We start from the raw sequence: 16,923 nt of genomic DNA, 5'->3' as shown, positions 1-16,923 counted from the left end.
GTAGGTCACAGATTCGGCTCAGATCTGGCATGGCTGTGGCTGTGGTGTAGGCTGGCAGCTGCAGCTCCGATTTAACCCCTAGCCTGGGAACCTCCGTATGCTGATGGTGTAGCCCTAAAAAGAAAAAAGGGAAAAAAAAAATAGTATGTTCTTTGTGGGAAAATTAGCTCATAATGACAAGTAAAAGAAAACATTAAAAGCTCTCACGTTCTCACCAACCCCAGATGTCACTTAACAGTTTGGTATTTGTGTCTCCATTTGCATGTGTTTATTTATTTATCTATTTTATGTTTTTATGGCCTAACACATGGTATATCCTGGAGAATGTTCCATGTGCCCCTGAGGTATGTTCTGTTGTTGAGTGGAGCGTTATAGATGTTTGCTTGTTAGGTCTACTTGGTTTATATGGTTATTCAGTTCTTTTATTTCCTTATTGTTCTACCTAGTTCTGTCCACTTTTTGAAAGTGGGATATTAAATTGTCTGCTCTTTCATTTCTGTAAGGTTTTACTTTATGTATGTTGGAACTCTGTTGTTAGGTGCCTATGTGTTTATGATGGGTGTATCTTCCTAATGGATTGAATGGTTTTCATTATAAAATGTCCTACTTTATCTCTAGTAAAGTTTTTTGTTTTAAGGTCTTTTCTGCCTGGTATGACTATAGCAGTTCCAACTTTCTCATGGTTGCTTTTCATCATGACAGTGCCTTTTTCCATCCTTCTACTTTCAGCCTGTTTGTATCTTTGAATCTAAAGTGTGTTTCCTGTGGACAGCATGTAGTTGGATTTGGTCTTTTTATCCAGTCTCATAATCTCTGCCTTTTGATTAGAATGTTTACTCCATTTGCTTTTAATGTTATTATTGAGATAGTTGGATTTACTTTTACCATTTTATTTTTTGTTTTCTGTTAATCTCATGTCTCTCTTGTTCCTCTGTTCCTCTTTTGCTGCTTTCTTTTATATAAAGTGAATATTTTCTAGTGTAACATTTTAATTCCTTTAATGACTTTTGCACCATATTTTTTAGGTATTTTCTGAGTGGTTCTAGGACTTAACATATATAAATCAACTTATCAAAAAAACAAACCCAAATCAATTTATCAGAATCTACTTCATATTTATACTAACTAAATTAACCCAATGAGATAGATCATTTCTATATAACTATTAATTCCTCTCCCTTTTTGTGCCATTACTATGCATATTTACCTGTATGTATTACAAACCTAACATTACAGGTTATAATTATCACTTTAAAAATTTTTCTGGGTCTTAATGAAATAAGCGAAAGTGTATATTTATAGTTTGTTATGTTAACCTTCTACTTGCCATTTCTAGTTCTCTTATTTTGTCCCTGTGGATTCGAGTTACGCTCCGATGTCATTTCGATTCCAGTACAACTTTGCTCTTACCCACCTCATTTGTGCCATTATTACCGAATACATCCTTAGGTTTCTATATGCTGTAGACCCATTAAGACAGGACTGTACATATTATCTTCCACAGTTGCTTCTTAGATCAATTAAGAGGCAAAAGAGAGAAGAAATATGCACTTATACCATCCATTACGGGGAAATAATCCTCTTTACCAGTGCTCCTTGTTTTCTCATGTGGATTCCAATTACTGTCTGGGATCACTTACTTTCAGCCTGAAGAACTTCCCTTATCATCTCTTCTAAGGTGGCCCAACTAGCATGAATCCTCTGTTTTTCTTTATCTGGGATTTTTTTTTTTTTTTCTTTTTTAGGGCCACACCTGAAGCATACGGAGGTTTCCAGGCTAGACATCGGGTCCGATTGGAGCTGCAGCTGCTTGCCTACGCCATAGCCACAGCAATGCCAGGTTTGAGCCTCATCTGCAACTTATACCAGGGCTTGTGGTAACACCACATTCTTTAACCCATTGAATGAGGCCAGGGATCAAACCCATGTCCACTAGTCAAGTTCTTAACCTGCGAGGCCACAACAGGAATTTCCTGTCTAGGAATGTTTTTATTTCACTCTCATTTCCTTCTGACTCCCATTGTTTCCAGTTAAAAGACAGATATTAATTTTCCTGAGATATCCTTGAATGTGACAAGTCATTTTTCTCTTGCTACTTTCAAGATTTTTTTTCTTTGTCTTTGTTTTTAGTATGGATTTCTTTGCAGTTATCCTACTTGGAGTTCATTAAATGTGTTGTTTGTCAAATATAGGAAGTTTTCAGCCATTATAGCCTCAAATATTTTCTTACTCCTTTCTCTCCTTTCCTCCTGGGACTCTCATTGTGGGTATGTTGGGGTGCTTTAATGGTATTCCACATTTCTCTTAGGTTCTGTTCATTTTTCTTTATTCTTTTTTCCTTCTGTTCCGCTGATTGCATAGCTTCTGTCCATCTATCTTCAAGTTTGCTGATTCTTCTGCTGCCTCATAGCTACTCTTAAGAACCTCTATGAATTTTTAATTTCATTTATTTTTCTTTTCAACTCTGAATTTCTATTTGGTTCTTTTTTTTTTTTTTTTCTTCCTTTGTCTTTCTAGGCCTGCATCCATGGCATATGGACGTTCCCAGGCCAGGGGTCTAATCGGAGGTGTAGCCACTGGCCTACACCACAGCCACAACAACACAGGATCTGAGCCGCATCTTTGACCTATACCACAGTTCATGGCACACCGAATCCTTAACCCACAGAGAGAAGCCAGGAATCAAACCTGCATCCTCATGGATGCCAGTCAGATTCATTTCTGTTGAGCCACGATAGGAACTCCAGAAAATTTTTAAAAATAAATAATCTTCAACAGTTATGGCTGTTTCCATGGGGAGAGGGCCTCCAGGGCCCTCATGCCACCATTCCAGAAGTTGTCTCCTATTAAATGTTTTTAAAGTATTTATGTAAGATTTTGTTTATTCAAAATAATGAGATCTTAAGTGAGTAAGCTGTTTTCTCACTGCTTGATTTACATTATAATATTCTATTTCATCATTAGAAAGTGAACATCATTTTATTTCATTAAATATTAAATGTCACAATATAATTTCTGATATCAAAATTTTATTGTGTAGATGAACAATAATATATTTAGACCAACTTCTATTAATTTTAATGTACTCATTCTTCAATGAACCACTGTTAATGAGCAGAACCCTAATGAATATCCTTGTAGCCAAAAATTACACATATACTTCTTTCCTTTAAAATTTTTCAAAAAAAGGGAGTTCCCGTCGTGGTGCAGTGGTTAACGAATCCGACTAGGAACCATAAGGTTTCAGGTTCGATCCCTGCCCTTGCTCAGTGGGTTAACGATCCGGCATTGCCATGAGCTGTGGTGTAGGTTGCAGACGCGTTCTGTGGCTCTGGCGTAGGCCGGTGGCTACAGCTCCGATTAGACCCCTAGCCTGGGAACCTCCATATGCCATGGGAGCGGCCCAAGAAATAGCAAAAAGATTAAAAAAATAAATAAATAAATAAAAAATTTCCCCAAAAATAGGAGTTCCTGCTGTGGCTCAGCGGGTTAAGAACCCAGCTAGTATCCATGAAGATGCAGTTCGGTCCCTGTCCTCACTCGGTGGGTGAAGGATCCGGTGTTGCCATGAGCTGTGGTGTAGGCCAGCAACTGCAGCTCTGATTCTGTCCCTAGCCTGGGAACCTCCATATGCCAAGGGTGCAGCCCTTAAAAAAAAAAAAAAAAGAAGAAGAAAAGAAAAAACAAACCAAAAAATTTGCAAAAAAAAAAAAAGATAGAAAAACTGAATGAAAAGATAGGCATACCTTTCTAAGATTTCTGATCCAATATTGACTTAAGTCATCAAAAGGTTGTGCCAGTTGGCATTTGCACCAGTAGGGTATGAGAGTTTCTAAAGTTTGAGACTATTTGGAAAGTATTTTAGGAGATCCCTTCATGGCCCAATGGTTAACGAACCCGACTAGTATCCATGAGGACTCTGGTTCGATTCCTGTCCTTGGAATCCTTCAGTGGGTTAAAGGATCGAGCGTTGCCATGAGCTGTGGTGTAGGTTGCAGACATGGCTCAGGCCTGGCATTGCTGTGGCTGTGATGTAGGTTGGCAGCTGTAGCTCCAATTCAACCCCTAGCCTGGGAATTTCCGTGTGCTGCAGGTGTGGCCCAAAAAAGAAAAAAAATAAGTGGTTTTGATTGTAATATTGTTTTAAGAAACAATTTTTTAGCATCTCCATTTGACAAGCCAGCTGGGCTGAAAAGCCAGCAAGACCACGTGGCTTTGCCCCTCTCACCCTCGGTTTCCTGCAGCCTGGTGAGACGGGTGGACCGGATGGAGCACTCCATTGGCAGCATCGTGTCCAAGATTGATGCAGTGATAGTGAAGCTGGAGATCATGGAGCGGAACAAACTGAAGAGAAGAGAGGTGCTGGGGAGGCTGCTGGACGGCGTGGCCGAGGTCAGTGGTCATCAGAAGCAGGGCCACCCTGATCCTATGGACCAGACGGGAGGTCATAGTGGGTAACCCTTCATCTGAGCGCTTCTTTATTCCTGCAGATCAGTGCAGATAATTCGATCATCCAGAGGTGTCACTTTCTTAATACGCCTCACACTGATGATCCTGCCTTCACTGGACTCTAGAATTAAACACAAACCTTCCTCCAGTGACTCTGAGAAGGGCTCTTACGTTTCGTCTCCAGCCTGTGCTAGTTAAAGTGACTGGTCCCAGTTGCTAAGTACAAGGTATGCATCACTCTGCCTCAACATCTTGGTCTCTCCTTCCTTTATTAGGATGAAAGGCTGGGTCGTGACAGTGAAATCCACAGGGAACAGATGGAACGGCTGGTACGAGAAGAGTTGGAGCGCTGGGAATCCGATGATGCGGCTTCCCAAATAAGTCATGGTTTGGGCACACCCGTGGGACTCAATGGTCAGCCTCGCCCCAGAAGCTCCCGCCCTTCTTCCTCCCAGTCTACAGAAGGAATGGAAGGTGGAGGTGGAAATGGCAGTGCCGATATCCACGTGTAGGACATGTGCTTTTAACGGTTTAGAAGGTGGGCGCGGTGGTTAACGAATCCGACTAGGAACCACGAGGTTGCGGGTTCGATCCCTGGCCTCGCTCAGGGGGTTAAGGATCCGGCGTTGCTGTGAGCTGTGGTGTAGGTCGCAGATGCGGCTCGGATCTGGTGTAGCCGGGGCTGTGGTGTAGGCTGGAGGCTACAGCTCCGAATGGACCCCTAGCCTGGGAACCTCCATATGCCACGGGCGCTGCCCTAGAAAAGATGCAAAAGCCAAAAAAAAAAAAAAAAAAATAGGTTAGAAGGTGAATGTCCCAAATTGCCATGACAAGTACGCTATTTATATGCCCTGACCACCGTATGAGGCTGGTCTTTGGGACCAACCATCATTTCTTCTGCACTTTAATTTATTTTAGATAAACTTTGCCCATGGATCAAAAAAGTCTTTTTTTTTTTTTTCTTTTCTCATATAAGAAATCTAGGTGTAAATATTGAGTACAGGAAAAAAAAGATCTCTGTAAAGTCTATTGAGTGGTACACCCACTTGCTTCCATGACTGAGTCTCCTCAGTCGACGATGAAGTAGCCTTTGAAGGCTAGAACTGTCAAAAGGCTTCTGAGTTTATTTCCAATCACCAAAAAAAATCAGGATTGTCATTTTTGCCGAGTGTGTGAAGGGAAAATAGGGGCATTCCTTTCCACTCAGGCTTAGCTCATGGGCTGAATGCATAGCTTTCTTTTAAGAAAGGAGCCTTGTATTTCAACTACCTTCCTGGGGTACCCTTTTCTAAAAGATGAGCTAGAAAAGAACCCCAGACCCTAGAATGGGTACGTAGTCATTATGCTAGCATTTGTATGAATGGTTACGATAAATGTTGAACACTATGCTTTTTTCTTGTCATATCTAATGCCTGTGGGATATTTTGCTTAGTTTTTATACTATTTTCACTCTCACTTGAAATGAGCTGCATAAAACTACCAAAGAGTATGGGTTAAAATGTCATTTCTGGAGAGTTCCCGTTGTGGTGCAGCAAAAGCGAATCCAACTAGCATCCCTGAGGATGCAGGTTTGATCCCTGGCCTCGCTCAGTGGGCCCGGGTTCAAGCGTTGTTGTGAGCTGTGCTATAGGTCAGCAGCTGTAGCTCTGATTCGACCCCTAGCCTGGGAACTTCCATATGCTGTGGGTGTGGCCCTAAAAGAAAAAAAGAAAAATCTCTGGCCATCATATAGGAGAACTGGAAGGAGCCAAATCACTAAATTTGACTTTTTCTAACAGTTCGTTCTGTATAAAGATTTATTCCATATATTATTTTCTCATGTGGTTGAATCTATTTGCAACTGAATTTAATGTTGTAACTAATCTAGGAAGACAACTTACTAAAATTTTTAGCATGTCCTGCAAGGTTTAACTCAGCCCTCATGTTCCTTTTAAAATAAAAATTTAAGGAAGTTTTGAAATTCATATAAAATATTATAAAACTACAGTTTGAGTTTTATACAGTTTTAAGAAAACAGAACTCAGACTTCCTGTCGTGGTTTAGTGGTTAATGAATCCTACTAGTATCCATGAGGATACAGGTTCCGACCCCTGGCCTCAGTCAGTAGGTTAAAGATCCGGGGTTGCCATGACCTGTGGTGTAGGTTGCAGACATGGCTTGGATCTGGCATTGCTGTGGCTGTGGTGTAGGCCAGCAGCTGCAGCTCCGATTCCACCCCTAGCCTGGGAACCTCCATATGTCGAGGGTGCAACCCTAAAAAGACAAAAGACCAAAAAAAAGAATACAGAACTCAAATACTCTTAATGCTGCATTTCAAAACTAGAAATTATAACCTGGGTGGAACTCAATTTAACAAAAAAGGAATTCTGATTATTGAGGGTTCCATCATTACCAGAAGGTATCAGCCAAAATCTGAGTTTGTAGCAATTGTTGTTGTTGTTGTTTTCCCAGTTGGGAGAGGGGCTCACCAAATTTATGGGGAAGAAATCTATTGTGCAACAAAACCCCCAAAATCTTATTTTTCCAAAACCATTGATTGACTAAGCTGACCTTTTGAGAGTTGATGGGACAAGTAAAAGAGACTGCAGTGGTGGTGAGTCACTGTCGCGTGGAAAACAAAAAACTCACCTAGTTGTCCATTTAATCAGTAGACTAGATCAGTCAAATCTTCAGTGGAAACATGAGCAAACAAACCTTTCTGAGCTGGTTTCTTATACACATCCGGCTTCTTTAACAGGTGTTTCCCGTGCTTTCAGCTCCATTTTTACTTTGTCTTGAATATGCTACCCAGCGTTCTTGGGTACTGAAGTTTGCCTTCCAGGGATGTCGAGTGTACATATGTGTGTATGTGTCCCATGTTACGTGTCAACAAACTTCGATTTGAAGTGCAGCCATTATGTGGTATCCATGTGTACTGACCCTGTGCCATAGATCCATATGGTCACTGGAAAGTCATTTTATGATGCTTATTATTATACTGTTTTTCATTTCACCTGTAAAATTTTGCGAAATTCTCTCTACCTACAAGTTACATATTTTTTCCTCCTTGGTAATGGAGAATCTTCTCCTTCTTATTCCTCCCCTATCATCTCCCCTCTGTGTGGTATTATTAGGAAACTGTTAGATACACAAGTCTCTCTCGACAATCAAGAATTTGATTAATGTGTAATACTGAGCACTTTACTTCTTAATAAAGACTTGATATACTAGCAGATGTAAGAGTTGTGTATTTCTTAAGTGGAAGCAGTTGGGTGATTTGTATGAAGAGACTGAAAGGAAAGGCTTAGACTTTGAAAAAAAGCATCTTTCCGTGCTCAAAGACAGTTGACATTACTTTTTCTGCAGTATGTACTGCTGGTGAATTAGTCTATGATCATGTAGTAGTTCCTGGTATACAGCCTCCACATTGTCCTCGGGCATTCCTAGAGCGAATGGTTGACTTTAGTATTTCTGCCTTTTCAAATATCTTTTATATAATTTCCTTGCTGACTTCTTATGAGTTCTCCATGGGTATGTAACAAGAGCTGGAGGACTGGGTGCCACATACATAAAGTTAGTTTTACCCAGAACTGTCAGGCAGCCCTCCAGTGTGACTGGAGCAGTCTGCAATTCCGCTAGATGCATGAAAGTACCAGGTCTACCCAGGCCCTCACGCGCACTGGTACCTCACAACCAGCTTCCTAGTCTTTGTAATGGAATGTGATTTGGGGGTTTGTTTTGTTTGTTTGTTTGTTTGTTTTTGCTTTTTAGCGCTGCACTAGCAGCATATGGAGGTTCCCAGGCTGGGGGTCCAATCAGAGCTGTGGCCTATGTCACAGCCACAACAATGCAGGATCCGGGCTGAATTTGCTACCTACACCACAGCTCACGGCAATGCCGGATCCTTAACCCACTGAGCAAGGCCAGGGATTGAACCTGCATCTTCAGGGATGCTAGTCAGATTTGTTAACCGCTGAGCCACGATGGGAACTCCAGTAATGGAATGGTTTTGAAGTGGGGTCTCATTTTACCTTATATCGTACAGTTGTTCAGCACTGGGTTCCCTTTTGGCATATTGCCCATTCAAGTCTTTAAAATGCTACACTTTGATCTAATGGGAAACAAATGTGTTCACTGTCTACTTCGCCACAGGGTCAAGGTCTTTTTTGGCTGGTTTGCGAAGTTCCTTGTGTGGTCTATTTATTTATTAGTCCCTCACCAGTTTTGGACTCTTAATATCGCTCATCCAACTGATAATGTGGTCAGTCTTTCCTTAGTTTTTACATAGCAAGGTCCATCCTTTTTTTTTTTTTTTTTAATTGTGTTTGGGGATTTTAAAGAGACTTTCATAAGGTCACAAATTTTAATTATTAAACTTACAGCTTTGGAGTTCCCATCGTGGCTCAGTGGTTAACGAATCCGACTAGGAACCATGAAGTTGCGAGTTTGATCCCTGGCCTTGCTCAGTGGGTTAAGGACCCAGCGTTGCCGTGAGCTGTGGTGTAGGTTGCAGACGTGGCTTGGATCTGGCATTGCTGTGGCTCTGGTGTGGCTGTGGCTCTGGCGTAGGCCGGCAGCTACAGCTCCATTTAGACCCCTAGCCTGGGAACCTCCATATGCCACAGGAGTGGCCCAAGAAAAGGCAAAAAGACAAAAAACAAACAAATAAATAAACTTACACAGTTTTACTTTCACACCTGATATGTCTTAAAAGTAACTGTGCATGAGGTCCACAGGTACTGTTTGCCATATAACTGAGCCAGTTTTGTAAACACTATTAGAATCAGTCATTTTTCCTTAAGAGTTCGTGGCGTCACTGATGCATTCCAGGTTCCCGTACACACGTGTCTAGACATGAGCGCTTTAGTCTTTACGCTGCTCTGTCAAGCTTCCTACACAGCGATTTTTATTATCATGACTCTGTAATGTGTCTCCATTTGTGCCAAGGTCTTCGTATGTGTCCTCCTCTTTGGCCTCCTTTGATTGACTAGGCTGTTTTTGTGAACCTTTATTTTTCCATATAAATGTTAGAACAAGTTTAATGGCCTCCTGGGTGTGAGGGGGGCAGAGGGAGGGAGAGAGAGGGAAGAAGTCGTGCTAAAATTTAATTGGAATTACACGGAATTTACTGATTAGTTTGGGGTGAACTAACATCGTTACAACTTATTCAGAACCTCCTTAATTGTCCTTCAAGTATTTCTCCAAATCTCTTAAAGATGTTATGTATTCTTTAATGTGGCTTTAGTGCTACTATGAGCAGTATCTTGTCTTCCATTATATTTTCTAGTTCCTGATTGCTAATCAAAAGGAAAGTCTCTTATTTTTTATATTAATCTTACACATATCAGACTTGCTGAACTCCTTGACTAGCGCTAAGGGATTCTGCACTGATTCTTCGGGTTTTCTCTGCAGAAGACCAGCTCATTCGTAAACAAGAACAGCAGGGAGGATGAAGCTGGGACGGAGGGAGGGAGGAAGGAAGGAAAAAAGGCCACTCACGGGTCCAAGAGTCTGGCTTCTTTTATCTTAAACCAAAGTCATCTATTTATCCTTTCCGTTGTCAATTAGTTCTTCCAATATCCAAGAAAATAAAATCAAGATTCAAAAGAATAGAGACATATGCTGAAGTAACTTTTTATAAACCAAATTTTTCTTTTCTCCTTTTAGGACTTTAACTTGCAATGTTTAAAAAAAAAAAAAAAGTTCCCAAAGTTAAAAATGGTTAAGATGGTAAATTTTATGTTATGTGTTTCTTACCATAATAATTTCTGAAAGAATTATGTAAAAAGATAATTGTGATACAAAGAGAGGATCCATATGATAGTATATACTTAAACTCTTACTAACTTTAAAAGCAGATATTAGGAGTTCCTGCCGTGGCTCAGCGGTAACAACCTGACGAGTATCCATGAGGACTCGGCTTTGATCCCTGCCTCGCTCAGTGGATGAATGATCCTGTGTTGCCGTGAACTGTGGTGTAGTTTGAAGAGGCAGCTCAGATCCTACGTGTCTGTGGCTGTGGTGTAGACCAGCAGCTGCAGCTCTGATTGGACCCCTAGCCTGGGAACTACCCTATGCTGCAGGTACATCCTCAAAATAAAATAAAATAAAAAAGTGGGTATTAATATTTTGGGCTTTACTGTTTTTTGGAAAGTATAATTTGTGTGTAAAACGCACATATTGTCCATATTGTATGTACACAGAGAACTTGTGACATAGTTCTTCCTGTGTAAGGAAGAGTATATCCAGGGAACTGTGAGTACACCTGCGTTATGTAAAAAGAAGGAACTGTCCTGAGAACAGGAAAGACTCACTAACCCTGATGGTCACAGAAAATAATCAGGTAAAAAGAAGGTGTGACAAGAGGATGCGTTAATCCACTCTCATAAAGCAAGAAGAAAGCTCCTGAAAGCCCCAAGGTGAAAACATCACGCTGTGGCCCTGGACTGGCGCTGCAACAACACGGCAGGGCAGCCGCAGATAACCCTTGATGTTCCAAGACGACCCGGCGGCTCATCTACACTCGGCTTCGGCCGCCCCCTTAAGTCCTCCGACACCGGAAAGTATGTACTTTGAAAAAGGAAATAAACTGGAGTTCCCTGGTGGTGTAGCAGTTAAGGATCCGGCATTGTCACTGCTGTGGCTCGGGTCACTACTGTGGCGCCAGTTCGATCCCTGGCCCCAGAAACCGCTGCATGCGGCAGTCACGGCCTAAGTAAGTAAGTCAGGGAGTCTGTTAAGTGGGGTCTCCTGAACCGCATCCTAGAACAATAAAGGAACGTGAACGGCAAAGCAGTGACATCTGGAAAAAGTGTACAGTTTAACAGTATTGCACCAATGCTGGAGTTCCTGTCCTAGCTCAGTGGTTAAAAAACGGGAGGAGGACCCATGAGGACGAGGGTTCGATCCGTGGCCTCGCTCAGTGGGTTAAGGATCCGGTGTTGCCGTGAGCTCTGGTGTAGGCTGACAGCTGTAGCTCCGATTCCACCCCCTAGCCTGGGAACCTCCATATGACACAGGTGCGGCCCTAAAAAGCAAAAATCCATCATCAATAAAAATAAAAGCTAAAAAAAACGTTTTGAAAAGCTTTTTCTAGCACAATGGCTTTTTCACTCCGTAAACAACACTGGGCTTTTTCACCACGGCTTGGATTTCACTCTCCTACGGCACCAGCGTACATGTTATTTAGTAGATACTGGCAGAGTCATATAATAACGAACACTGAAGATGGAGGGCAACTTACTCATCCTTTGAAAGGTTAAGGAAACCAACGCCAGAGCTATGAGTAACCTGTCACACTTCTACAGAACCCAGTTCTTCTCAGGTCAATCATTAAACTGGCTTTCTTCCCCGTGGTGGTTACTGGCGGACCAGGCGAGTGTGTCGGGCACAGTACCACTACAGCTCAGGACCGGGCTTCTCGCATACGTAACCCGGTTCACCCCGATGTCTATAAACGTCCCCACGGACAATAATCCTTGCTGAACAGCAGTCTGGTGGCAAAGGGAAATGAAGACGGACAAAACGACGTCACTCGACATGGAAACCAGAATGCTTTCTCTTTAATGGGGGGTAAGTGGTGTAACCTAGAGGGGAATTTAGGAGTATTTTTTGAGGAGTAACAGTTTCAGGTAGGCGATCGTCAGGAAAATGACCATCATGCACGCCAAGGCCACGTGATTCTGCCACAGGCCCCAAGCGGAGAGACTGATGCCCTGGTTTTCCAAATACTCGGCGCCAGTACATCTGCAATTCAACACAAAAACAGGATGACTTTATCCTCAGCGTCTGACAAATTTCATTCCACGGATCACTGATCCCCAAAGAAGCCTAGGGAACCTACAGGTAAACTATAGGTTACTAAGTCTAATTTTTCTTTATTTGGTTTTTAGGGCTGCTCCCCGGCACATGGAAGTTGCCAGGCTAGGGGTCGAATCAGAGCCACAGCTGCCAGCCAACACCACAGCTCACTGCAATGCAGGATCCAAGCCATGTCTGCAACCTACACCATAGCTCAAGGCAATGCCGGATCCTTGACCCATTGAGTGAAGCCAGGAATCAAACCTGAAGCCTCATGGTTCTTAGCCAGATTTGTTCCCACTGGGCCACAACGGGAACTCTGTACAGTGACCCAGTCTTGAATAACCATCCCTTCATTTGTAGTGGAAAGCAGTCATCCAGTGCTTACAATTCTGCCAGATGCTACGAAGCAACCTGCATATAACAGTTGAGTTAATCCCTAAAACAACCCAAATTTAAGAGTTCCCTTTTGGGGCAGCAGATTAAGGATCTGGTGCTGGCACTGCAGTGGCTCTCACGAATTAATCGTATCGAGAGCAAACCTCTAACAACGATCATTGAAAAGGAAAGTGATATTCAATTTTAAAACACTTCTAATTAAATCTGCATTTTTTTGACAGTTTTACTGACATTACACAACAATTCCTACTCAGCTCACTGAAATACGTGTTTCTCTTTAGAGGATACACCTTTCGAGAGGGAGTATTCCAAGTCTGCTTAAAAAAAAAACAAAAAAAAAATGAAAAGAAACCGGCAGACTTTGATTTCGGGATGTCTCTTAAATGCAGGAGGAAGCAGTGAGAGCCAGGACTGTGGCAGGAAAACACCCACTCCCTTTCCGCTCCCGCTGCCCTTTCAGCTCTTATTTTTGGCCCTGGGTCGGGCTCAGAGGAAGCCCTGAGATGAGGGACCCCTGCCCCTCATACTATCCATACAGTTCTGATACTGTGCCGCCTTGCTGAAACACCGAAGCGGTTCATGCAAACTCAAATGTTCGGAGAGGTACAAAATCAAACCTCCCATGCAAACAGCCAAAGGCCCTTTTAAAGGGCCCCCAACAAACAAGCCACACAAAAGAAGCCTTTCAACAACTAAAACACGATTGTGCCCATAGCAGGGTACCCGGGAGTGACAGCACCTCCAGCTGCCTGCGAGCATGACGGCTCCCTTCACAGACGAGACCATTTAGGCTCAGAGACCTCAGGGGCCCTGAAGAGACTTCGCAGCTCTAGGCAAACTCTTTTGCGACGCTGAGTGCAAACTTACATTGCGAAGCTACAGGTATTGTTTGTTGTGACGTTGAGTCCCGGGCAGAAGTTTTGTCCCAAAAACTCATTATACTGCAAAGCCTGTAACACAAGGAGGAGCAGGGCAAGGAAAAGCGTTTGACATTTCAAAGGGTCTCCAAAGAATCATCCCCATCCTGTTTTCCGAGTTTCATCTTTGCTGCCATCTCTGAAAACAAACCAGGCTTGATGTCCACAGTCTTTGTCACACCAGAGCAACTCAAATGATTTTCCCTGGCGGTCAAGAAGCCTGGGCTTGGGATTGTGGCTTCTGGGACAAAAGAAGGAAAGCGTTTGGCCAGGAGGGGAGACCTCTGGCTAAATTATCCCGTAGCTCTTTCCTTCCCTCCCCAGTTTTATAATCCCCCCCCACACACAGGCAATCATTAAAGTAACAGAGTGGCACTCAATGATCACTGCTAATTTAGGGTAACAATCTTTTTACTGTTCTTGTTTGTTCTCATCAAAACCAGTTCTAAGAAAAGACAGCCTGTTTAATAAGTAGTGCTGGGAACACTAAACAGCCACATGGAAAAGAATGAAATTAGAACACTCCCTAACACCATACACAAAAATAAATTCAAAATGGATTAAAGACCTAGACATAAGACCAGATACTATCAAACTCTTAGAGGAACACATAGGCCAAACACTCTCTGACATAAACGACAGCAACATCTTCTCAGATCTACCTCTTAGAGTAATGACAGCAAAAACAAAAATAAACAAATGGGACCTGATTGAACTTATAAGTTTCTGCACAGAAAAGGAAACCCTAAACAAAACGAAAAGACAACCCACAGAATAGGAGAAACTCTTTGCAAATCAATCAACTGACAAGGGATTAATCTCTAAAATTTATAAACACCTCCTACCACTCAGTACCAAAAAACCAAACATCCCCATCAAAAAATGGGCAGAAGATCTAAACAGACAGTTCTCCAAAGAAGACATACAGACGGCCAAAAAACACATGAAAAGATGTTCAGCATCACTCATCATTAGAGAGATGCACATCAAAACCACTATGAGGTACCGCCTTACACCAGCCAGAATGGCCATCATCAAAAAGTCTACAAACAATAAGTGCTGGAGAGGGTGTGGAGAAAAAGGAACCCTAATACACTGTTGGTGGGATTGTAAATTGGTGCAACCACTGTGGAAAACAGTATGGAGATTCCTCAGAAACTAAAAATAGAATGACCATTTGATCCAGCAATCCCACTCCTGGGCATGTATCCAGAGAAAACCATGACTTGAAAAGACACATGTTCTCCAGTGTTCATTGCAGCACTATATACAATAGCCAAGATATGGAAACAATCTAAATCTCCATCAACAGAGGAGTGGATCAAGAAGATGTGATACATGTACACAATGGAATATTACTCGGCCATTAAAAGGAATGAAATATCAGCATTTTTAGCAACATGGATGGACCTAGAAATCATCATGCTAAGTGAAGCCAGTCAGACAATAAGAGGTCAACATCAAATGCTTTCACTGACATGTGGAATCTGAAAAAAGGACAGAATGAACTTCTTTGCAGAACAGATACTGACTCACGGACTTTGAAAAACTTATGGTTTCCAAAGGAGAGAGGTTGGGGGGTGGGGGATGCGCTAGGGTTGTGGGATGGAAATCCTGTAAAATTGGACTATGATGATCACTGTACAACTATAAATGTAATAAATTCACTGAGTAATAAAAAAGCAAAAAAATTAAATAAAAATAAAAATTAAAACAACAACAAAAACAAGTTCTAATTCTTGGGAGTTAGAAACTTAATCATCCTACATTAAAGCGCAGTATTTTCTGGAGTGGGTTAGCTTTGCAAAGCCAGTAGTGGCTGTGTTATACAGTCTTTACTTTCCTCTTGCAATTTCCCTTTCAATTTAGACTACGTACGCTAGGCTCCCATCCTCTCAGGGTTCCCCTTACTGAACTGAAACACTGTTCTTTTTCTCTGCATCACGCAGTCCGTCTCTGGCCTTCACTGTGGGTTTTCTTCAGCCCCCCCACCCTCAACAGCAGGGTGACTGAGAACATCCTTGGTGATTATCGAGGTGCCCCAAGGCTTGATGGGAAACTCTCCCTCATTCTCCCAGAGCTGGCCCGACTCCGAGCTAGGGACACGAGGGGGTCAGGCTTCATGCTGGTTGTCCCCAGCCTGGGAACAATGACCCCGCCACAGGGACAGACGAGGCGAACGTACCGAAAAGCCGTATCGAGGAATGCTGAAGTACTGTAACCACGAGAGCCAAGGCACGACCGTTTTGAGATTCACCAACAGCCCCGAAAAGATCTACAAGAAGAAAATACCCGGACTCAGAACGCGTGCGGCGATTTCATGGGAATTCGAGCAGACGGCTTCCTCAGGTCCCCACAGCCTTGGTAACACATCCACCAAGGCCGCCTCTTCCTTGAATCCCGTCCCCTACTCGGAAGACCTACCCTCCCCTCGTTTTTTCGTTTGTTTTGTTTGGCCACCGCACAGCATGTGGCGCTCCCAGCTCAGGGGTCAGATCTGAGCCACAGTGCTGACCTAAGCCAGAGCTGTGGCAACGCCGGATCCCTAACCCACTCTGCCCGGACGGGGACCGAACCTGCGTCCCAGCGCTCCTAAGATGCCACCGATCCCGATGCACCACAGTGGGAACTCCTCCCTCTCCTCTTTGAACGTGTTTCTCTCCCTAGAGCTGAGGCTGTTCACACTTCTAAGGAAATGACAATCTATCTGCAGTGTGCACGCATTTGAGCCGCAGGTCTTTCACTGTCGAGGCTTCTGCTTTCTCTGTCACTGCACGCAAAGGAAGGTCACTAAGCACTGACGATTCCAGTGATACAACCAGGGTATGTTCCCACCAATAAACACACAGGAACATATCCCGAGCAGCTCATGCCCCTGTTGCCATGTTACAGTAATATTTCTTATTTACAAGGGCTTGCAGTCTGTCTCCGGATGATCTTGGGAATAATTTTGGCTTCAGGATGCATGCTTAAAATAACCCACAGCCTGGAACTGGTACATAGCACAATGCGGTGGAGCACAGCATAAAACATGGTCAATCCCTTCAGGTAAAGCTACCGAGCAGCAGCACTGCGATGGGGATCCCAGGCAGGACGGCTCCAGCAAGAGATGGCTAGTGAGAAGAGAGTCATATAAACTTCTAACTGGGCAGTTCCCATCATGACTCAGCGGTGAACTAACCTGACCTGCATGCATGAGGATGAGGGTTCGATCCCTGGCCTTGCTCAGTGGGTTAAGGACCCAGCATTTCAGTGAGCTGTGGTGTAGGTCACAGACACAGCTCGGATCCTGCCTTGCTGGTGCTTTGGCATAGGCTGGTATCTACAGCTCCGATATGAACCCTAGCCTGGGAACTTCCACATGCCCCAGGTGCAGCCC

At 43.1% G+C, this 16,923-nt stretch overlaps 2 protein-coding genes across 20 annotated transcripts in view; one reads left to right on the top strand and one right to left on the bottom strand.

Annotated features, from left to right (window-relative positions):
* The window catches only part of PKD2 (polycystin 2, transient receptor potential cation channel), a 56,644-nt gene extending 48,981 nt beyond the window's left edge, over positions 1-7,663 (top strand). For 3 of the 4 annotated variants that reach the window (XM_084971082.1, XM_084971081.1, XM_005667011.4), the window contains 2 exons: positions 4,245-4,392; positions 4,725-7,663. In XM_084971082.1, the coding sequence (XP_084827208.1) occupies positions 4,245-4,392; positions 4,725-4,961 (385 nt within the window). In that variant the 3' untranslated portion in view covers positions 4,962-7,663. 4 annotated transcript variants of the gene reach the window in all.
* Positions 7,664-11,943: 4,280 nt separating this feature from the next.
* The window catches only part of ABCG2B (ATP binding cassette subfamily G member 2B), a 50,823-nt gene continuing 45,843 nt past the window's right edge, over positions 11,944-16,923 (bottom strand). For 13 of the 16 annotated variants that reach the window (XR_014813410.1, XR_014813408.1, XR_014813407.1 and 10 more), the window contains 3 exons: positions 15,730-15,819; positions 13,495-13,577; positions 11,971-12,174 (listed from right to left, as the gene is read on the bottom strand). Coding sequence is in view for 9 of the 16 variants with exons in the window: in XM_084973485.1 (XP_084829611.1) it covers positions 12,027-12,174; positions 13,495-13,577; positions 15,730-15,819 (321 nt within the window). In the remaining 7 variants the exon portion in view is untranslated. Of the gene's footprint in view, positions 12,175-13,494; positions 13,578-15,729; positions 15,820-16,923 lie in introns of all 16 variants that reach the window. The other 3 variants (XR_014813411.1, XM_084973492.1, XM_084973488.1) reach the window with 2 other exon arrangements.

This window comes from Sus scrofa, chromosome 8 (genome assembly GCF_054392235.1).
Source record: "Sus scrofa isolate SSC_HxYL_T2T_F1_AM1 chromosome 8, Sscrofa_HxYL_maternal_Yorkshire_Landrace_v2.0, whole genome shotgun sequence".
NCBI classification, from domain to species: domain Eukaryota; kingdom Metazoa; phylum Chordata; class Mammalia; order Artiodactyla; family Suidae; genus Sus; species Sus scrofa.
The sequence above is the reverse complement of the archived record's forward strand: the minus strand, read 5'-3'. Positions and strand labels throughout refer to the sequence as shown.